The sequence below is a fragment of the Biomphalaria glabrata genome, chromosome 18 (assembly GCF_947242115.1).
Source record: "Biomphalaria glabrata chromosome 18, xgBioGlab47.1, whole genome shotgun sequence".
Taxonomy (NCBI): domain Eukaryota; kingdom Metazoa; phylum Mollusca; class Gastropoda; family Planorbidae; genus Biomphalaria; species Biomphalaria glabrata.
Window position 1 is genome coordinate 13,598,528 of NC_074728.1, and position 24,164 is coordinate 13,622,691.

A 24,164-nucleotide genomic window follows, 5' to 3' on the forward strand; every position below is an offset into this window, starting at 1 on the left:
ATCGTTCCTTTAAGTTTAAATCTAGCACCTGCTAGGAAAAGGGGGGGGGGGAACTGGTGTGTGGGCGACCTTAGTCAATGTCCAGGCTCTAATCTCGTCCTTCAGAAGATTATCCATATTAGCTTCTTACGACTGGTTGTATCTGTGTGTTGCTCCTCTAAAATGTCGAGAAGCTGAGGAAAACATTTAGTTTTATTCACTTCTGGAGAAGTTTATATTTTAGAAAGTAATTAATTCTTTAGATTTTTCTTATACAATGGACGATGCATTAACCCCATTGATCTTGACATGGAAGGAAAGCTTTGTTCCGAATTCATATTAGATTTTGTCACATCATTTTGGGATTTGTTTATTTTGGTTTACTTTTAGCAGTGAAACTTAGCGACTATACGTCATTTGGATCAGTCATGTACTTTTACATTTTGAAATGAATAAATCGGTGCGATTAGAAATATATTTATCAATTGTTTTTATTTAACGCGATTTTATGCTTTTAGCTTTCTCTCAGATAAAGGGATGCGAAGGCAACATAAAAGAATGGACGGGCCTGCATTGAAAGAGGTTCTAACTAAGGTAAAAGACAGAGCGGAATGGAGAAAGACGGTCGACAAATATTGCATGGTGCCCAGCGGTGCAACAAAGGTAAAGGTAATTCTCTAGACTAGTTGGGAAAAAAGGGAGTATCTGTGTGAATGTTACCATGATCGCTTGGTTTTTAAATGTATTTTATTAAAAAAAAATATATTTTTTAATGGTACGCAGTGGCGTCACTAGGATGTGTGTCACACGGTGAGGTAAACTCAGGTGGTCACACACACACACCCTTAGCCTTCTCAAATCTTCCCAATAACTAATATCAAGCAATCTGTATGTTAAAAATGTTGCTCCGATTCCCAATCTTTACGCCAATCATAGAAATGACTTCCCTGTCAATTGTTTTGTAGCCTAAGTCCGGCTGCCAAAATGTTCCAAACCTGTCAATTGTTTTGTAGCCTAAGTCCGGCTGCCAAAATGTTCCAAACCTGTCAATTGTTTTGTAGCCTAAGTCCGGCTGCCAAAATGTTCCAAACCTGTCAATTGTTTTGTAGCCTAAGTCCGGCTGCCAAAATGTTCCAAACCTGTCAATTGTTTTGTAGCCTAAGTCCGGCTGCCAAAATGTTCCAAATTTAAAAGCCTGATAAATACATTTCAGTTTTCTCGCTACGCCTAAAAGGTACTAATTCAACTTATACCACTACATCTGTCAAGTACCATTTCTTTCCCTTATGTGATATCAAACAAAATAATTAATTAGCGATAGTTACTTAACTAATTGGTTAATATGTTTTTATTGATTCTTGTTTTTATCAGGTACAAGAAATAATAGTGCAAAAAATCAACTTGATCTGAGATTGGGTGTGGGAGAAATAAATTGTACAAATAGACAGACAGTTAAACAGACTGAGTTGGTATAATAATAGAACTAATAATGTATATGAAAATAAAAAAGCTACTTGATAGCATAGCGACTATGTTAGAAAGTTCAGTTCTAGAAATAGGCCTACTAATGCTCACAAGTATTTTGGACTAACTTATTTTCTTGTAGTGGAAGATATATTTCCCTTTGTTGAAAATTGAAATGTGTTCAACATATATCCTGTGTTAATCAACTCATTTTGTTGGCCTACTGTTGTATTCTATTTATTGGTTACTTTATTGAAGCTAGTAGATGTCTTAGTGAACACTCTACAGCAGCGAATTTTTCTGAACAGTTTGAAAGAACAAGACAAGACCTGGTGTTAGTTTAGAATGTGTTTTATTTCAGTGTCTTCAGTTTAACAAGCTTGTTTCCGTCTTCTGCTTTCAACAATGATAGCCTGAACGTGTGTGTGTGTGTGTGCATCAGCCTAACAACACAACAAACGCTTACAATGAGTAGGCCTACTCGAAGTAGTAGGCTACCAGTTACTATAGAAACCAGACGCATCATCCCTGCGGTTTTTGAGTGGAATTCTTTGATCTTGTTCCTCTTCATCATTGTCACTGGGAACAAAAATGTTGACACATTTTATCTTTTTAATTCCATTTGTTTTTCTTCACATTAAAATACTTTTTAAACAACTTTTTGAAAGGAAAGAAATAATTGTCAATGTGGTCACGTGTTGTTCCTTCAAGTTAAAATCTAATCAAATCATGTTAAGTTTCGAAGAAAGTTTGAAGAAATTTTCAGTTTGATAACTTTTTCAAGTTGACCATTTCTAATTTATAGACTTTTCAAGATGACGATCTATAATTTGTAACCTTTGCTGTTTTTTCAAGATGACCTTTTATCCTCTATAGTCGACTTTATCAAGCAATATGACGGTCATAGTGAAAATTAACTTTCAGACGGTCATTTAGCTTTTAAAAAAAATGTAAGAAAATGGCCACTTGATTTTAATATATTGACAACATTATTAATTTGTACTTTCATCGTCGATGTGTTTGTTGTTTTTTTTCAATTTTTCTAAAAAATTGACAGACGAACAAACAGACAGCACGCAAATAAAAGTAGCTTTTTCCTTCATAGACCACTTAAAATAAGCCAATTTGATGCTTTACCTGATTCGTGTTTGTGTCTTGAGTTTAGATAAAAGTTTGTATAAGAGTTGTTGAATTAATCCTTTGTCTGCAAGAGAAATAGTGGACTAGATTTAGAATCAAATAGAGACCTGAATTGAAATAAGTAAACATGAATAGTTTAAAAGAAAGACAACAAGAAAATATTTTAAAATACATTTTTAGCGGCCCCCGTAAGGGTAAAAGCCGCTAGTAGGTTTGTGCAAAATGTCCGTCTGTCCGTCTGTCACACTCAGATCTCGAAAACTAGAAGAGATATACAAAATTATTATTTCATCATGCGATGCGGCATGAAAAGTTTAGGTGCAACGGCTACTTTTGGTTTTCTAAAACCAAACTGTTTAATTTATAAAATTAATTATGCAAGCGATTTTTTCATAAAAATACACTAATTCTAAAACAAGTAAATGTAAGGGAGGCAGTGTTACAATGTGTAACAAAACAAGACTGTTTTTTTTATTAATATTTTCAGTATCACTAACTCAAATATATTTATAAAATGTACAGAATGGATAAATATTAAAATGCATAGACGAATTTATTTTCTATTACAAACTCTTAAATTTCACTTATTGTCCGCTTCCCTACCCAAAACTTGGCCCCGCGAAATCCGTTTCGCATAGGGCCCCACAATGCTTAAGTCCGGCCCTGCTATTTAGTGACGGGTGAATATACATAGTAGATTACTTGTTTTCTTTCCCTGACTTCTGACTTTAGTGTTTGTAAAATGTTTTACATGTTTCGGATGTTCCTTCAGAGTTGAAAATAGTTTACTTCTTAGTCCAAACCTCCCGCAGGACGAAGGAGGATAGGAGCGGGCAGGGTTTGACAATCCAGCACGCAGCCATCCGTAGCGACGTGTGAATACCCACTTGTTCTCCCCCCTCCCTTTTTTGTGGGGTTACTATCCTCAGAAATAAGAGTGATCTTTCCTTTACTTCTTGCTCGTCCAAACTCTTGATCGAAGAAGAGAATTATATATATAGATGATTCTTTTATTAGAAAAAATCGTTAAAAATAGCATGATATAATTAGAACAGAAACAAATGTCTGAGATTTATTTTATAGGCATGATTAATAACGAGTGCTTCTGTTTTATTGAAACAAAGAGTAATCAACATTTTGTATTTAACATAAACCATAGGGGATGCTGTGACGTAGTACGCTCATGTTCTCCTTAAAGTCCACATAAGTCTCTATTCTGTCCACCCTTCTCTATGACGTCTGTCTCGGAACTATCCCAGCTTCCATCGCTTGATAGTGCAGGGGACACAACTAATGAGAACTTGTAACATGACTAACTCGTAGATTTCGTTTTCTTGTAACTTTCACCCCATCATTTTCTAATTATTTACTTTCAAGGACTTGAACTCTTCTTTCAGCATTCAGCTCTGAACTTTGAAAACCATATAAGAATACAAGAATAACTCATGACAAGCATTATTTCAGTGTTACTGGGAAAATGTTATATATTTCTTTCCATAGTTTATCTGGTACCCCAATATTAGCCAATCTAAGAAGCTTCAACCCTTTAAACGTCTTTCAAGCCTTGTTATGTTTCAAGCCTTGTTATGTTTCAAGCCTTGTTATGTTTCAAGCCTTGTTATGTTGAGCTTCAAGATTTGAATGTTTTCTCTTTCTAGTATCACGAAGAAACGTTTTATTCTCAGTATGGCTATACTGGACTAACACACACACACAAACAAACATTATATATATATATAGACATGTAAACTTACGTTTTTGGCATTCGTCAATAAACGCCTGACCGTCCCAACAGATGGCCAGTATCATAATATCTGTATCTCGGCTGTGAGAAGACTGCGCAAACTGATCAAGTGACTTGAGAGTCTGTAAATCTGCTGCAATTGAAATAGTCCATTAGTGCCAAATAGTTATAAAAGTAATTTCGGAACAAATTGAGTTCATATATAGTCCGATCTTGGATTTTTTATATTGTTTTATATTGAGTGACCAAAATGTATAAACGAGATAAATGAAGACAATTCACATGTTCATTCTAAAATGTCAAGACCGCTGAAAGAAACAAGGTTACAAAGTTTGGTGGAAGCACAGACTCAAAATCGGCCCCCAAAGTGGTCCAACCAGGCAGGTGAAAAGGCAGGTTTCAATATTTTCAGAAGAATATCAGAATGAAATTCTATCAAAGGCAAATGACAGAGAAGAATGAAGCAAAGAAGGTTGATAAATCTTGTGTTGTGCCCCAACGGTCCAGCAGACCAAGCAATAGGTTAAAGTGAATGTGAAGTTAAAAGTGAACTTGGCCTAACTGACGTCATACAATGGTTATCTAATTGATCTAATTTGTTTTGTAATGAGTCAATCTCCTATTCAAAGCCTAAAAAAACCCATTTCATTTAGTGAAGTGTCCCATAGGAGTGTAGAAGCTCTGCAGTTCAGGTGACAATATGAAAAAACAACTTATTAATTATTGTTTTAAATTATGTTCCACTTATAAGCATACTAAATAGATTTTTTCTCTTTAAAAAAAAAGTAAACATGGCTTTTGTAAATATGTAGTTAGTATCACAGAGCTTACTTTAACTTAGCAATACAATTGTAAAAAAAAAAATTGACAAAAATCTAAAACCGTTTGCATAAATGTGTTAAAAATATGGGCTTATTAGATTGATACAACGTCTCAGCCAAGCTATTGAGTTCAGTCAAGCTATTGAGTCCAGTCAGGCTATTGAGTCCAGTCAAGCTATTGAGATTAGTCAGTGACATGCGAAAATAATGTTCCATTAGTTCGTTGGTTCGTTCTTCATACGTTGCCAGAAAAGAAAATTAGTGCGACCTAATTCTCCAGATACATTTGTGCATAGTACTGTTGTTACTGTTCTCCATCTTTCAGCTGATGATAAAATGTCAACTTGATTTTTAGCGGCCTCCAAAAGGGGAAAAGACGCTATTAGTTTTGTTTGGTCTGTCTATCCGTCCGTCCGTCCCGTTAAGATCTCGTAAACCATTATCGTGCCTGTGCTTTGATTGAGAAAACATTTTGGGTTTTGTTAATAAAATTAAAGAACATTATCCCAACTATGGGCTCTTACATACACTCTGCATTGAATATCAAACATAGTTGTAGCCAATTATCTCGGGTGAAAACATTATCAAAGCTAGGGGTTATAACCACATGCAGTTTTGGAACAAAAAATATTTCGATGTTCTGTACCAAAATAGTATACACTGGCTTAACATGTGCAAGGTAATTTGAAGAATATGGGATCTCAAGAAAGAAATTGTTTTGTTCTTTGAAGGACATGGATTAATAATAAGGAAATTTGTCTTACAATTTGTGCATTACACCAAACAAAACATTGTAACTATAAAAAACTAAAATGTACATTCACACCTGACTTGCTCCTATTTTACATGTGAAAAGTTTATAATAGTTCTAATAAAGAGTTGAAGAAGACTTGCCATCGACAATTGTTATCACACGAAATGTATGTGCATTTTAAATCTTTTCAAACAAAGCTTTCCCATTTCTCCAGGCAAGCAAGTGAAAACAGGTTTTGTCATTTTCCTTTGTTAAAAGGTTAAACTATTTCTGGTGAAATGGTTGAAAGTTTAAGACTAATTAGATTCCTTGATATCCAACGAACAAACTTTGACCGACCCGAAGCTCTTCACCCCAAGTCCTGTCTTAGGGCCCCCAGCAATAACGTCCATGAACCGAGTAAGGCGACCGCACTGCGTACACAGCGCACTGCGCACACAGCGCACCGCGCTTCGTTCCTGGGTCCCACTCGCTATAAGTGGCCGAGGGCAGCTCTAACCGTGGGGATTTTACCTCATATCCCTATATTGTAACCACAACGTTCCGTGCAGGGACCAGCATTTCTGCTAACGGGACAGTCGACCCTTTTTGTGGAACGGTGTGGCGGACTTTTTGGACTGGGGTACTGGCTCTTGTGCCATCCCCACCCCAAGTGAGATAAAAAAAAAAGGTCAACCATGGTATCCTGTCAGGGCCTTGTTCACTTCCCGCTCTTAGCCTATCTAGTTGCACTACTAGTCGTTTCCACGATGCCATGCTGAGGTGACGGGGGCTGAATCCTCCGGAACTTAGAACCAGTTTTTATTACCCTCAGTTCACCATGGAGTACAGAAGCTCAGCTCCAGAGGACCTACCTCCAAGCAAATTAAATGCGGCCCACCCTTCCCCAAGTTTTTTTAACGCGGCCCTCGAAAAAGACAGCCCACCCCTTTTCTATGAGAAACATGTATTAATAAGTCTCTATATATTCACTGTGCTTAGCATGTGCTTAACGTTGTCAAGGTACAGGTAAGTTAACCATAAGCTCCATGCAAATAAGTGAGAGATATCAATAAGAGCTGAAGAGTTGTCTTATTCACTTTTTATAAGCGAAATTAAATGTATCCCCAAATTACAGACTGATATGCTAAATTAGGCTGCCTAAATCTCCAGAGTCTCGGATTCGAAACCTGACCGCGGCCTCTACCGGGGATTTGGCCAGGAGGTAATAATTTTTGTTCATGCCAAACAAACTTTACGCAGTTGAATATCTCAGTTTAGTTGATATGTCATTGGTTAGTAGAACGTCGATTACCTAAGAATCATATAACCCTTATAGTTTTGGAATGTAAAATTTTATTTGAATCGGAAACCCATAGGTCTATAAAAAGTTATACGGCAATTAAATCTAAAGATGTAAACACTTTGCAACAGAATTGATGAAATATTTAGCGCCACTGTGTTTAGAATGGTTCAGTTGAAGCTCCCAGTTTTGTCAACGATGTTTACTCGCTTCATTTAGTGGCGAAAACAAAAACTCACAAAACGAATTTAAGAATTTGTCAACAGGCCATTAGTCATAATGTTTTACGGGACAATAAGTCACAATATTTTACTAGTCAACCCTAACCCTAGCTTGTCAATAAGTCACAATGTTATACTGGGCAATAAATCACAATGTTATACTGGGCAATAAGTCACAATATTTTACTAGTCAATAAGTCACAATGTTATACTAGGCAATAAGTCACAATGTTATACTGGGCAATAAGTCACAATGTTATACTGGGCAATAAGTCACAATGTTTTACTAGTCAACCCTAACCCTAGCTTGTCAATAAGTCACAATGTTATACTGGGCAATAAGTCACAATGTTATACTAGGCAATAAGTCACAATGTTATACTGGGCAATAAGTCACAGTGTTTTACTGGACAATAAGTCACAATGTTATACTAGGCAGTAAGTCACAATGTTATACTGGGCAATAAGTCACAATGTTATACTGGGCAATAAGTCACAATGTTATACTAGGCAATAAGTCACAATGTTATACTGGGCAATAAGTCACAATGTTATACTAGGCAATAAGTCACAGTGTTATACTGGACAATAAGTCACAATGTTATACTGGACAATAAGTCACAATGTTATACTAGGTAATAAGTCACAATGTTATACTGGACAATAAGTCACAATGTTATACTGGACAATAAGTCACAGTGTTATACTGGACAATAAGTCACAGTGTTATACTGGACAATAAGTCACAGTGTTATACTGGACAATAAGTCACAGTGTTATACTGGACAATAAGTCACAGTGTTATACTGGACAATAAGTCACAGTGTTATACTGGACAATAAGTCACAGTGTTATACTGGACAATAAGTCATGGTGTTTGATTGGGAAATACCTTCGTTGACTGAATTAAACAGAAACAAATGCATGTGACATGTCATGACACAATATGTCATGCCGTCAGTAATGGCCTTTGATATCCTGTCAGAGATGACGAAACTCAAGTCTGTAAACGGACAAGCTTGACATGACACGTCATGAGTCAATAGAACCTGACATTAATATCTTGAGATAATTTTACCATTGTCTGTCAATAACATTTGACAAGGAAGAGAATGTGGTAAAAAAGAATAGTGCATCCTTTGATACTATCTTGTTTTGATACTAGCTTGTTTTGATACTAGCTTGTTTTGATACTAACTTATTTTGATACTATCTTGTTTTGATACTAGCTTGTTTCGATACAATGTTGTTTTGATACTATCTTGTTTTGATACTAGCTTGTTTCGATACTAGCGTTTAGACATAGACTATTAGACTGTTTGATACTAGCATTTATACATAGACTATAAGACTGGCTGATGCTAGCTTGTAGGCATAGACTTTTAGACTGGTTGATAGTAGCTTGTAGGCATTGACTATTAGACTGGCTGATGCTAGCTTGTAGGCATAGACTATTAGACTGGCTGATGCTAGCTTGTAGGCATAGACTATTAGACTGGCTGATACTAGCTTGTAGGCATAGACTATTAGACTGGTGATGCTAGCTTGTAGGCATAGACTGGTGATGCTAGGTTGTAGGTATAGACTATTAGACTGGCTGATGCTAGCTTGTAGGCATAGACTATTAGACTGGCTGATACTAGCTTGAAGGCATAGACTATTAGACTGGTGATGCTAGGTTGTAGGCATAGACTATTAGACTGGTGATGCTAGGTTGTAGGCATAGACTATTAGACTGGTGATGCTAGCTTGTAGGCATAGACTATTAGACTGGCTGATACTAGCTTGTAGGCATAGACTATTAGACTGGTGATGCTAGGTTGTAGGCATAGACTATTAGACTGGTGATGCTAGCTTGTAGGCATAGACTATTAGACTGGTGATGCTAGGTTGTAGGTATAGACTATTAGACTGGCTGATGCTAGCTTGTAGGCATAGACTATTAGACTGGCTGATACTAGCTTGTAGGCATAGACTATTAGACTGGTGATGCTAGGTTGTAGGCATAGACTATTAGATTGGTGATGCTAGGTTGTAGGCATAGACTATTAGACTGGTGATGCTAGGTTGTAGGCATAGACTATTAGACTGGTGATGCTAGCTTGTAGGCATAGACTATTAGACTGGCTGATACTAGCTTGTAGGCATAGACTATTAGACTGGCTGATGCTAGCTTGTAGGCATAGACTATTAGACTGGTGATGCTAGGTTGTAGGCATAGACTATTAGACTGGCTGATGCTAGCTTGTAGGCATAGACTATTAGACTGGTGATGCTAGGTTGTAGGCATAGACTATTAGACTGGTGATGCTAGCTTGTAGGCATAGACTATTAGACTGGCTGATACTAGCTTGTAGGCATAGACTATTAGACTGGCTGATGCTAGCTTGTAGGCATAGACTATTAGACTGGCTGATGCTAGGTTGTAGGCATAGACTATTAGACTGGCTGATACTAGCTTGTAGGCATAGACTATTAGACTGGCTGATACTAGCTTGTAGGCATAGACTATTAGACTGGTGATGCTAGCTTGTAGGCATAGACTATTAGACTGGTGATGCTAGCTTGAAGATGTAATTTTTTATCATCTCTGAATTGAATGAAAAGCTTGTTTCTATTGGTATGTTTGTTTGCGGAACAAACAAAAAATTAAATAAACAAAAAAAAAATATTCTCAAAATTATTTTCACAGAGAAACTGCAAAAATGTCCTGTCCTACTTTTCGTACTATTTAAAAAAAAAACCTCAACAAGAATGTTGAATTTCTTAGCGTCCATTGACTACTGTATACGTTGAACTCTGCTCATAACTTGCTTGCTTGTTTAGCAAGTCTAAAAAAATAGGTGAGTGACGCTAATTTGAAAATGTTCAATTTAATGAACAACTTTCTTCTTATTCGTGAACCTCTAAATAGTCCAAGAATAAAAGTCTAAAAATAAAGTTGAAAGAAAAGCTGTGCATGGGGTAGGCGCAGTGCGGGAGGAATCAAAGAACTCAATCAAAGAATTGCGTGCTCAAGTGCGAGTGACACTGATAGAATTCTTTCTCTTTGTGTCAGTCATCATCTGTCACTGTCATCTATTCACTGTGTTTTCTTTTTTGTCCCAACCAGCCAGATTATTTTACCTTACTATTTTCTTTTTACTTTCTTTTCTTTTTAGAAATAAAAAACATTTCCTTGGTCCAAATTTTAGTCAACAAATGTTTACCTTAATTTCATACTATTGGTATATAAAGTAGCAAGAAATGTAATCTACTGCAGACTTAATGCACAATCTCTCTTTCTATTAGCCTGACGGTCTGTTTATCTATCTATCTATCTATTTATCTATCTATCTATCTATCTATCTATCTATCTATCTATCTATCTATCTATCTATCTATCTATCTATCTATCTATATTTCTTTCTTTCTCCCTCTCGATATATACCCTCTGGTTGCCTGGTCGTGCGATACACTGGACATGAACACATTTGAGCTGTGACTAATTAAATGAACACAACGTCCTTCATTCCCGTTGGTCTGGTTTCAAGATTGGGATTATGGGCCCCCGCTTTAAGTCACTAGCGGATCCAGAACTTTGGAAAGGGGGGGGGGGCGATGATATAAATATATATTAGAATTAAAAAATAAAGTGTTTCTCAACCTTTAGCGTAAAAAAACAACAACAGCCATGTTGAGGCCTTTCTCTTGTCAGCTAGGGGCTCTGGGGGAGCGCTGTAAGCTCCCCCAGTGGTGTCCGGGGTAAAGCCCCAACGCCAAAAGCATTTTCTTGCTTTCTTCACTGCAGAAACGCATTCTCCTGACATCTACAGCTCATTATTCATCCTATTAAAAAAGAACCCTTTGAATAACGTTTTACTTGAAAAATATTCTAATATGAATTTACAGGCCCTTACTACATTGCAAATACAACCGATTTGTTCCTTGAAAAGATAAGATACCCCACATATTTAGTTTAAGACTTTGAGGATCGCTGCTGAAAAAAAAAGTTATTCCAAAAATAATATTTAAAAAAAGCTCATTTGTAAGTGATACATTTTGTTTTGTTTAAGAGGCATGTTTGTAACTTTGTATTGTTACAGAACTCTAATTCAAAGCTCTAAACAAAAGATCTAGGAAGTGGGGGGAGAAATTAAGTGGACCAATTAGATTCTACTCATTTTTAAGATTCAAACATTTTTTATACAATGGAAAATATCAGTATGAGTAAACGTTGGAAAAAGTTGACTAGGAAAATAATATTTGGGTTCAGAACTCATCTCAATTGTTACTGTTATAATGAAAAATTTTGTATGAATTCTAAATTTTCCAAAACAAAGTCTTTCTTAAGATAACTAAGATAAATTCGTGTGCAATGACATAAACTCTGTCGCCATATTTGACTATTCTGTTTTAAAACGTCATGTTTTCGTCTGGAAAGGAGAAAGGGCGATAGAGTGAAAAAGTTAATCCTCGCTCATTTTTATAATTTCTACTTATGATTGCATTTGGCATTAACGAATTCTTCGATATAATAATTTAATTTATAGCACATATAAATTATATAAGTGACAATTTTTTTTTATTTTGTAATTTCTTAACTAAAATACAAAAAGAAAAAAGTATTGGTTTGTCCGATGGGCGGAAGGTGATTGCATGTATCGCCCCTCCACCTGGTACAACCCTTTTCATTTTATATTTAGCCTACTAATGATAAAATTTGATATCAGAGTGTGTATGTGACCTAATATACAAATGGGTTAAAACATCAATATGTAGCTTATATTATATAAGCTACATTTTGTTCACACACTATGATTTCTCCATAAACATAGCACCGCCCCCCCCAACTCAGAGGGCTATAGTGGTGAGGGCCGTAGACGCAATCCTCCCCCCCCCCACCTCACCGAATCGGTTAAAATACCAGAAGTGTAGCGACATAATATTAAAATTATATATATTCAACTAATTTTGTTCACAAACTTTGATTTCTAGATAAAAGTAGGACCATCACCACCACCACCACCAATTTGGGAAAAAAACTTTATGATGGTTTTACCTGTCAAGTAGTTCACAGTGGCAAACTGTCAAAAGGAATTTCCATTCGCAACAAAAGTCAAACAGTCTTCTTTCACCACTTCTGTTCCTTCTAGTACTGGATTGGGTCACAAAAGAAAAATACTCTAGTTCAGGGAAAGGACTTTCACACAATAGCTGGAAGATCTGGAATTCGCAGATGGCAGCCTTATTTATCACACAGATTACAGGATATGCAAGAAAAGGTCACAGCTTTAAGTGATGTAGGAAAAAGAGCAGGTCTAAAAAAAATACGTAAGTAAACAACAAACAAAATGGAGACATAAAACTGGATTTTTTTCAGACCATAGTAGATAGTTTTGTATGTCTTGGGAGTGTAGTCAGTGCATCATGTGAAACTGAGAAAGACAATAAACGTCGTATAAATCTAGCGCGTCAGGCGAAAACCTACATGGAAATCTTCATATTTCTCTAACAAGAGTAAAATAAGAATCTTCAACTCTAATTGTCAAAGCGGTCCTACTGTATGTTTTTAAAACATGGAGAACAACTGAAGCAACAAGACAAAAAAAGTACAGACCTTCATCAACAGATGTCTGAAACATATTTTGAAAATACACTGGTATGACAAAATAGAAAACACCAAACTGTGGGAGAAAGTTGACAGAGAAATATACAAGTGCAGATCTTAGAGAGAACGTAGAGATGGATTGGTCACACCCTTAGAAAAGTTAACAACAACAGAGCTAGACAGGCCTTAGAGTGGAATCCACAAGATGCAGAGAAAGACAAAAAAAAAACAGAACGTGGCGACGCAGTGTACTAGATGGAGCCGAGAGGACAGGAAAGAGCTGGGAATCCATTAAAAAACTAGCGAGAGACCGTGGAGAGTGGTGTGTTTATACTGTGGCCCTATATTCCATTTGGAATGTAAAGATGATGATGATGATGATGATGATAATGACAGCGGACGACAAGTTTAAATGGGTTTATATCTCTTTTATTGATCCTCCCTCTTTTGTTATGTTTGATCCTAGGTATTTAAATGAGTAAACTTCTTCTAATGTTTAACCATTCAACTGTATGCAACATCTCGACCTAAATCCGCCACAAGCTAGTATTGTGTTGTTTTTTTCCAGCACTAATTTCCATGCCAACTGCTGCAGCTTTTAGTTTTAAAATAAGATCTTCTACTTGGTCTGCATTTTCTCCAATGAGGTCTTTATCATCTTCAAACCTGAGGTTTGAAATAGGCCACACGTTTATGGTCAAGTTGAGAGTAAATCTTTCTAATATGCTCCAGAAATATGGAGCTGGAGAGAGTATACATGCTTTTTGCACTTCTATGGTATAAGGCTTTGATACTATCGTTAATGTTTTAATCTTTGTTCGGACTCCCTCATGGCTTGAAACATGCTATCATGTTAATCCCTTGCTGGCAGAAGAATGCAGTTCAACCAACAAAGAAATATACATGAGACGCAGCAGAAGAAAAAATGGATCAGTGGCCAACGTCCTATAAACAATAGTAGCTCGATAGTTGGCAACAGCAAAAAAAAAAACAACAAAAGCACATAAAACATTTTTTAAAAACTTTAAAGAGCATAAAGTAAACTAGAACCACAATGATTGACAACAACGACGGAACTCGTTTGAATGAAGAGGCAGAAAGCTGATAGTTCTGTGGCATTTCTTGAGAGACGATCTTTTCCCTTTGCAACTTCTTGTGTGACGAAAGAGGCCAATCTTTTATGCTGGCTCTCCGTGTGGATCTATCTAGCGCCACTTTTTCCCAGCTTTTAGTGCTGAGAGTATATTGCAAAAAATCTGTATAAATTATCTATCTCTTCTATACAATTACGTAATACACACAGGCTGTCACGTGACAGTTTTTTTCGTTGTTTTATCAATATTATCACGTGGCTAAATGTTGTTTGTTTACGATTGGTGAATGAGGTCCATTATTCTGCTTTAGGCACTAATTAATACTTCTTTGGTGCGTAACTTTCAGGTGATACACAGAATGGTTTTGTTGGCCTTTTAATTGAAGGAGACAAAACAAAGTGAGTCGGCCTAAAAGTTCGTGGTTGGGAATGAGGGATTTCTATTGGAGCTACCAACAAAAATATGTGATGAATTCTACAAGGGCCAAACGTGTGTTGCTGAAGAAAGGAGTTTCAGAAGTAGTGTGTCTATTATGTGTCTTTGTCTGTGTGTGTGCTAGAGGCATTATAATGTAGACAAACGAGAATGCCACTACTATTTGGCTTAAGAAGTTTTCGTACATACTCTGTATTAGTTCAACCCTAGCGCAGCACGGGTATCTACTCTTAATATGTCAAACCTTTTGATTGTGTAAGTCTAAGCAATAGTAACTAGCACATCACGGAGGCTCGAGACCTCGAGTTCGAATTCAGACAATTTTTTGTTCCACTGCCTTTGAAAAGGTGGCAGGCAAACTTTCTCCCAGATACCCCCTCCCCCCTCAACTGGTCCACAAACGTGATTGGACCATAGCGCATTGAGCATGCAAATTGCACTTAACAAAAACAATTAATAAAAATATTTCCAAATCGCACAAATATATTTTTTATCTATCGAGATCTATTACAAATAAATAACAAGATTGATTCAAAAAAAAAGTATTTAACTTCGAATTTAGGTAACAAAAAATATGTATAAATTAATTAACATGTCCTAAATGTCTGCTTTCGGCGTGTACTCTATTTTTCTCAGAAAAACAATTCTTACTTGTTACTTACCCGATGATAATGCTGACACCAAGACAAAACAAAACATCAAAAAACTCAAGGTCTGTACTGAGGCAGCCATTGTGTGAGCTGGTTGTCTAGTGCTAGCAGAAACAAATTCAAATCTCGAAGCTGTGAAATGTGTCAAATGTCCAACACAAGATAAGTTTTACGTCAATACGTCATCGCCAAGAACCAGCATCTAGTTTTTACTTTTGCTTACTTCTTCCTTGTTTTGTTTCGTGTAAGTCTTTGATTGTCTTTTAGTTTCTGATCTGATGTTTAACAACAAAATACATGTTAACAAAATTAAAAACACAATTTACAACATTATGTAAACATCGCACGCTAAAAAAAATATATAAAAAAATTAAGTGCTTGAATAAAAATGTAAAAAAAAAAAATTAATAACTGTAAACAAAATATAAACAGAATTTACATTATGTAAACATCGCACGCTAAAAAAATTATTTAAAAGAAACAAAGTGCTTGAATAAAAAATGTGACAGCAGCTAAGGAGGTAGCTAGTAGATCTGATTAAAACAAATTTAGCATCCCCCATTGGCTAAGCCCGTTGATTGATTGATTTGTACCCCTTAACCTTTCTTCGAATTAGTAATAGAAATGCACGCAAAGTTACACTTCTCCTATGCATACCTGTGAATTCTAGTATCTGTTACGCTCAATGAAAACCATTTTATATAAGTCCATTGATTTTTATCCCAGACATTTTTCTCGAACACATTGTAGAAATTCACTCAAGTTAACGTTCTCTCATTAATGCCTTTAGCCTGTGAATTCTATTACCTGTTACGCTAAATTAGAAAGGCCTGATTTATTAAACAAAACACTCTCACGCACTTGTGAGTCTGGCCGGTGAATTCTTGAATCACTTTTCTCACACTTTCTGACCCCAGCTTAAAAATAGTCGTACATGTATTATTGACGTTTCATCTGCTTCTTAATTCAAGATTGAAAGAGTTCATAGGCACTATGTTTGTTTGTTTGTTTGTTTGTTTGTTTTTCACCCTGGACATCGTATGGGAAGTCTATTTTGTGTCATTAAACATTAAGCATGATAGCCTATGGCCATTTAGGGGAAATACTGAAAATTAAATACAAAATTTTACTGGTTTTCGATGTTTCGCGAATAGCCTCGTTAAAACTGTTTCTTAGCGAGGACTTAAGAGGTAAAAGGAACCTGTGAACAAACTATCATGCGAATCTGTTAGGCGGTTACAAAGATCTCTTGATAGATGAATGAGCGGTATTTCGCGAATAAATTGTACATTTGGAACAAGATTGCAAGAATAATAATAATCAAACAACTTTTGTAAGAGATCATATAATGCAAACTATGATATAGTATTTGGCTATTGAAGTTTATCTGCTGTTTAAAAAAGTAGTAACTAAATCAGTGAAGCTTCACCATATATAACAGCTAGCAGGAATTCCTGGTCCCAAACGAAACAAAAATTATGAATGATGTTGTGTAACAAAAACTCGTATAAAAGTTTCTAGTGCTAGCTGTAAACATCTTTCAACTCTAAATAACAATGCTCACAATATCTGCCTAGTAACAGTTAAAGCTAGATTAGTAAAGGTAAAATCTACTCCCCCCCCCACCTGGCAAGTAATGACATCCCCTTGAATTAACACAACGAGATCTATACAAGGGTATGAAAACGAAAAAAATATATATTGAACATTACTTCATGTTTCTTACCTAATGTAGGATCAGGTCTGGCTACACTAAACAACAGCTACAGTTCAACCAACTACGAAGTTCTCATTGTCTCAATATCTACACTCACTCGTAAGAGCGCGCGGAAAATTTATACCGTAATGAGCGCGTCCCAAAAAAATTTCATGGGGGGGGTTCCATATTTTTATGGAATCCCAAACTGTCATGTCTTGAAATCCTGTATTGTGTATTTACTTTGAAAAAAGAAACCGTTACTATTAATATGTTATAATTTAGACCCTAGTTTACATTGATGTAGTATAATTTTTGATCAACTCTTTTTTTTTTATTGATTATATACGTGTATTTTGGACCCTATTTTACGTTGATAGAATAAATGCCTTGTTTTGGATTAAGTAATCTTTATATTGATAGGTTATATTTTCGGACTCTTACTTTGATAGAGTAGGCCCTATATTTTTTTAATCCTCAAGAATATTGAAAGGTTGAATTTCTGAATTCTATCTTACGTTGACGGAGTACATTGTTTAACCAACCTTTATATTACTCAATTTGTTTATGTTTTTAAAGTATCATTTTGGAGCCTACATCGATCTATTGGAATGGTTTCTTTGTCTACCTTACACTTTAGTAGTTGTATCTTTTTGTAAGAAAGTACAAAAACAGGGGAGGGCAGGGCTCAAAGAAGTTAATACCAAGATAAGAAAACTACGTTTCTAATTATTCCAGACCTCCAATACCACAAGCTGCTTCTGACCGCTACTGGACTGAACACAGTAAACAGTGAACCACGGTAAATGTGTGTATATAGTTTCGCCAGTAGAAGCTCGGCTCTGACCCACAACCATTTTACATAATTTACATTTACATATTAAAAAAATATTTTTTATATGTAAGATAGATGATAGGAATAAAAGCTAAACTTTCAAAATATTCTGTAAAAATATAAAATGACAATTATAGATTCCATACACCGCACAATTCCAATGTGGATAAATGACCACCATGTTATTGTTATCGATTGCATTTGACATTAAAGAATAGGGGTAGGGTGACTCGATATAAACATTAAATTATAGCATATATACTCATATAAGTGCTAGATTTCTTTGTAACTAAAATAAGAAAAAAGTATTGGTCTGCCCAATGGGGGGGGGGGACTGCATCCATCGCCCTCCCAGCTGGTACAACTCTCTTTCACTTTATATTAATTAATTATTTAATTTGAGATTAGTGGTGGTGCGACATAATATACAAATAGGTTCAAATATCAATAAGTAGCTTATACTATATAGATATTCAACTAATTTTGTTCACTCACTAAGATTTCTGCTTAAAAGGGCTAGAGTGGGGTGGGCAGTAGATGTAATCGCCTCCCTCGCCCCCCACTCCACCGAATCGGTCAAGATACCAAAGAGGAGCGAAATAATATAATAATTATATAAATGTTCAACTAATTTTGTTCACAAACTATTTTTCCATAAAAATTGGACCCCCCCCCTTTCCCCTTTTCCCACTCAAAGGATTTAGGTGGGGTGGGGGAAGGCAGTAGAGATAATTGTCCCCTCCCCCTTCACCAAATCGGCAAGCATACCCCAGTGACTGTATAGATCTTAGCAGGGGTGATGTTTGGTTGACTCGAGAGTGGAGAGTATTTGTAGCAAAGAGGCGCGTATATTTCTCAATCAGATCAATTGTCAAGGCCAGATGCTGATGCATTTAATTCTCAACTTGATTATGACATTCTGAAGAAGCAGATTCTGATAAAACTGGACGCCCTGTGTAATTTTGTGAGTGTGTGTGTTTGTGTGTGCAAGTTTCTGATGTAACCATGAAAAAAGCGTGTCGGATAGTTTCTGATGTAACCATGAAAAAAGCGTGGCGGATAGTTTCTGATGAAATGATCATTTCCCTTGTGTTTCATTATAAATCTACTTTCAAGTTCAATCTGTGTACATTTATAAATAAAAGTTCCATTCAGTTTTGTTTTCAAGAAGCTTTGTTTATGTTTAGCTCAAGTTCCACTGTAAGAATGTATTACGCCTTCGTCGGTTCAGTTGTACCAGCTGTTTGGAGCTACAAACCAACGACTGGGAGTTCACACCATCTCATTATCTCTTAAAATTTGCTTTTCATAATTTTCTATTGAGCGTGTGTTGCCGTGACAAAGCTTTCTGTTTCGGGGAATTGGTGTCCAACTTTTAACACTAAGAATGCAGACCTGTCGATCTTGACACTAGTGACTATGCTACAAAACTGGAAATTTCCTTGGAATTCTAATTGGCGAATCTCATAACATATATCATTTTACCAGAAAGTGAGTGGCTTCAGAGTCGTATTTGACAAGGAATGAAATTAAATTATTATTAGAGGCCTTCAGTTTTGATCTTACTTTTTAAACGTCAGTTTTATACAATTAATAAATGCTCTAGAGTTAAATGCCTCTATTCCTCCAAGGCCTGATACAAACCTATGGTGTAAGACTTTGGTGTTAAAAGTAGAAGTTGGGTAAATAGTTTTGTAGTCAAGCTGTAGATCAGTACCACACCACTTTATGGCACCAAAACAGAAGGCTATTGGGACGGCCCATATATTTATTTCAATAATAACGCTCTTACGTGGCTATTTGGTGTTCAGTATTTTACAGATTTTTTGTTTGTACTTGGAGATTAAGTTACATTCTAGTTTTCATCGTTTCAAATGACATTCTCATTTATTCCAAGATATTTATAATGCGTAATAGAGTTTACTTCTTCAATTTTTAATGAAGATATGTAGATGCAGTTATTTTTTTAGGATATATTTTTAATTCTAGGTATTCTGGTTCCGTAAGGTTGTTTTGTCGGAAGAGGTAATGGAAATAAGCACTCCACTGCCTTTCAAATGATTCCAATGATATGCATCTCAAATAGACTGACAACCAAAAAAAGGAAAACTCTGAATCCAAACTTCCTTGAGGCTTTACCCAACCATTAGAAAAGCTGGAATCAACCCTGAAGGAAAACGAGGAGCCGTTGACGCGCTTATCAAAAACTGTATCGGATACCTGCCGTTCCTTTGGATACATTAGCTGCGTGAAACTGTTGTGTGGGCGACATTGTTCCGACCATAGCCAATGCCCAGGCTTTCATCTCATTTCTATTTCCTTGGAGTATTTCTATGAGATGAATCTTAGTCGCTCCAAGACTGAGGAGGCGAACGATTTTTAGATGTTCCTTGTACGGTAGATGAGATAAATTTCTTTCACATTGAATGTCAATCCTGAAACCATGTAAGATAGGTCTTTAATGAAGCAATAAAATAAATGATTAATTGCAGCGCGATACACATTTGAGACCAAGATAACAGAGAACAGACGTAGACGACGAAAAGAAAATCTAAATTGACCATCGGCCGACAATGGGTCACAGCCTGTGCTAGATGTGGCAAAATATGTGGGTCACAGCTGGGGTTGCGAAGCCATGGGAAATACTGCATTCCTTATTGATTTTCGGACTTGAAGACAAGCCTTATTATTATATTAGATATAATAGTTATTTTATGTACTAATTTCTCTAATATAAAACTAAGGAGGGACTTGAAGCTATGCTAATATTGTGCACGTCTTTAGCGTATCCTCGTCCGAGTTACAAAGAACCAACCGATTATCTACGTAACAATTGTGAACATGATTTTGTATATAGACAAATTGGTGACGATTGGTGTATACAACCATCTGGGAAGTGGAAGTTGCCATTACACTTCGAACTATCGACACTAAGGTTCCAAGTTCAAATCTTTCCCATCGTCCAGTTGGATGTTTAGGCCAAAAGAAATCGGTATTTCTAAGTATCTCAAAGTCTTCTGTGACTTTATAAGTATAGATTTATTCCTGTAATTAAGGACACATTTTTTGTTCATTTGGAACTCAATTACAGCAAATACCATCAAACCTTAAAATGACACTGACCAAAACTTTTGAAATATTGGATTTCCGTCTCCTTCTGAAGCAATGAAATGATTAGAGCTATGTGTGGATATGTAAAGGGAGCTGTGTTTTGTCTAAGTAACATTCACCGTAAGGTATGATAAGTGTTTCATTGCCAACAAAAGTTAGGCACGCACCTCAACGGTCACCGGTCGATTTCAACTGATTTATTTTGCACTAGATCAGTACGGTGTACAAAGATGACGGGCTGTTCAGGGGCGGAACAGCAAATGTAAAAAACAAACATGTCTTCCTGATCTTTAATTATCGTCTAAACATTCTAGCTCCACTAATGAATTCTATGATGAGAATCAAGCAGCGATCTATCATCTTTGTTATCGGTTCTCACAAGTGTGACACGCAGATCAATCTAGGCAGGGATAAGCTCTGCCGCTGACCAGACACAAGATCCGGATGGGACGGACTTAAAGCATTGATTAATGGTCCTTCCTCTGGTCTTATTAAACACTGTAATACTCCAGGAAGTTGATGCTAGAAATATGTTTGAGCAGCCATTGTTGTGTGCGGCTGTAACGCAGTAATGTGAGCTTTTCTAAATTATACTTTCTGCATAAGGGTATAAGTGACTTTTATTGGAAGTTTAAATATTGTAATGATTAATAAAAGAAGTGTTAACACATTAAAAACAAGAACACAAAAATTTAAATGTTATTTAACTGTGTTTAGATCGATAGTACAATATGTGTCCCCTGATTGGGACACCTCAACTTAACAAAACAAAGAAACATAAAAAAAGAGCGGTGAGATATGTAACAAAAGAATATTCACATTTTTCATGAGTAAAATCATTAAATTTAGAGACATTTCAGGATTGAAATCTAAAAAGTAAAATAGCAATAATACATGATAATACACTTGTAACGTAGCCTACCTATACAAAAAAGGCAACATAATAATATTGGGTACTCAGCAAGACACAAGATAATAGCAATTTCTTATTCTATATGATTGGGTGAATTCGCACAAATGCTCCTTCTTCTCTATTGCATGTTGCATGAATCAGCCAGGAAAACCACTTAGCAGAGTTGAAGTCTCTAATGAACATGAATGACTAATGAACATGAATGACTAATGAACATGAATGACTAATGAACATGAATGACTAATGAACATGAATGACTAATAAACATGAATGACTAATTAACATGAATGATTAGGTGACACAAAGGACTTCATGATCCCCGTATTGATGGAACGTCTGTCTGTAAGATCTAGCCCTAAGATGGTATCTATTTATGTCACTATTTGTCTGTTTGTAAGATCTAGCCCTAAGATGGTATCTATTTATGTCACTATTTGTCTGTTTGTAAGATCTAGCCCTAAGATGGTATCTATTAATGTCACTATTTGTCTGATTGTAAGATCTAGCCCTAAGATGGTATCTATTAATGTCACTATTTGTCTGATTGTAAGATCTAGCCCTAAGATGGTATCTATTAATGTCACTATTTGTCTGGTTGTAAGATCTAGCCCTAAGATGGTATCTATTATTGTCACTATTTGTCTGATTGTAAGATCTAGCCCTAAGATGGTATCTATTATTGTCACTATTTTCAGTCTGTTCCACTGGATCATACTCCATTTAAAAAAAAAAGCTTATATTGAGTGTATCAATAAGTTTGAATCAGTCATGTAATTAATTTGTAATAAGCCTCAGACGATAATCTATAAAGGGCACTAATTCAGCTTATACCACCACTTCAGTCAAGTATAAATTATTTCCCTTGGAAAGGGGACTAATTCAGCTTATACCACCACTTCAGTCAAGTACTATTTCTTTTCCTTGTTTGAGATACCAAATAAAGAAATTTATTATCAATAGTTAATTAACTTATTGGTAATTTTTTAAATTGATTCTTGTGTTGTCAAGTTAAACAATCAATTGTGCAAAATTTCAGCTTGATCCGAGATTTGGTGTTGCAGAAATAACGTGCACAAACTTTTGCACAGACAGACACACAGACAGAGAGACAGAGTAAAAAAAAACTCAGGTAGGGGCCTAATTAGAATATTAAAATATTTTAAAATGCTTTTTTAAAAACAAAGCTTATATTGAGTGAAATTGCAACAATCATTTTGAATCAATCATGTAATTAATTTTCAATAGATCAAGACTAATAATAAATAAATTTGTGCTAATGGAAATCCTATACTCTTAAACGAGCAATTCTTGTATGTATCTATATTATAAAGTAGAATGTGAGGGGTATGTATGTATGTATGTATGTTACTTATAGACATCAAAACCGCTTGACCAATCTTGATAAAACTAGGCAGGAATGTTCCTTGGGTACCAACTTAGACCTTAGTGAATGTATTGTAGCCCTAAAACATGCGCAAATAAAGACCCGCGGGTCGCGGGTAACATATGTCTAGTGTATATATATTTATAATATCAGGTGACCGAGCCTCGCTCGGATAAATAATTTGTGAAGGAAGGATATATACCCGAAGTCATTTTGGGAATATTGTTGTAATTACGAAAATGAACGATGGGTAAAGACTCAATCCGAAGAGTAGCTTTTTCGTTCTGTCAGTTCTCAATGTAATAGTACATGGCGATTTGAATAGAAAGTCCCCCCAACAGTAGGTCTATAGAAAACCACAGCTCACGTCTTAACGTTTTACATTGCTTCTTTCGCGTAAAACTATTGGGCTATTGTTGTAATTACGAAAATGAACGATCAGATAAAGACTACTAATCTGAAGAGTTGCTTTAGTGTTCTGTTAGTTCTAAATGTAATTGCACATGGCGATTAAATATAAAGTCTCTTAAGTCCTCCTATAGTCTAGACCAACCACATCTCACATCCGTCTTATAGTTTTACAATCCATCTTTTGCGTAAAACTATTGTAGGCCTACTATTATTGGCTTGGAAGAAAGTCTTTGCAGTGTTACTTCTCAGATGGTTACGTTCAGACATTTAATTATGGAATTAGTATACATTCATTATGGCTTTAGTACGAAACATCAAGTGACGCAAATCTCTACGTTATAGGGTAAAATAGGCACTTTGTGACAAAGTAAAATGGCAAATTTTTTCTTAATAGGCTTAAATCATTGCATTAGTTTTCTAAAGAAACGTTTCCGTGGGGCACCTCTGTTACGCCGAAAAATATGTTCGTCCCCCATACGGGATACGTGCCCTGCCCAGCCTGACTGTGGGACTATAAGAAGTTCGCAAGTAAAGCGCAGAGAAGCTGTGTTATGACCATTTCCTTTGTTTTGGTACAGGACAGTAGACACTGAAGCATGAACACATGGTAATAATTCACCAGCAAAATAATAATAATAAT

The 24,164-nt window shown here is 35.9% G+C and overlaps 1 protein-coding gene across 2 annotated transcripts; it reads right to left on the reverse strand.

Moving 5' to 3' along the window:
- Positions 1–1,778: 1,778 nt before the first annotated feature.
- On the reverse strand, positions 1,779–17,011 carry LOC106079154 (uncharacterized). Of its 2 annotated transcripts, none has more exons than XM_056017831.1 (5): positions 16,901–17,011; positions 15,187–15,449; positions 4,338–4,460; positions 2,581–2,647; positions 1,779–2,022 (listed from the first exon to the last, which is right to left on the reverse strand). In XM_056017831.1, exons 2-5 carry the CDS (start codon positions 15,254–15,256, stop codon positions 1,938–1,940), a joined length of 345 nt encoding a protein of 114 aa, XP_055873806.1. In that variant the 5' UTR covers positions 15,257–15,449; positions 16,901–17,011; the 3' UTR covers positions 1,779–1,937. The 2 variants fall into 2 exon arrangements, with proteins under 2 accessions (XP_055873806.1, XP_055873807.1); XM_056017832.1 differs by lacking the exon at positions 16,901–17,011 and adding an exon at positions 16,604–16,628 and having other exon boundaries at positions 4,338–4,457.
- Between the last annotated feature and the right edge of the window lie 7,153 nt (positions 17,012–24,164).

Coding starts and splice junctions, on each gene's coding strand:
- LOC106079154 (XM_056017831.1), bottom strand. CDS start 15,256: ATGGCTGCCTCAGTACAGACCTTGAGTTTTTTGATGTTTTGTTTTGTC. Junction 2,648..4,337: donor TATTGACGAATGCCAAAAAC/GTAAGTTTACAT, acceptor TTTCTCTTGCAG/ACAAAGGATTAATTCAACAA. Junction 2,023..2,580: donor AAGACACAAACACGAATCAG/GTAAAGCATCAA, acceptor TTTTGTTCCCAG/TGACAATGATGAAGAGGAAC.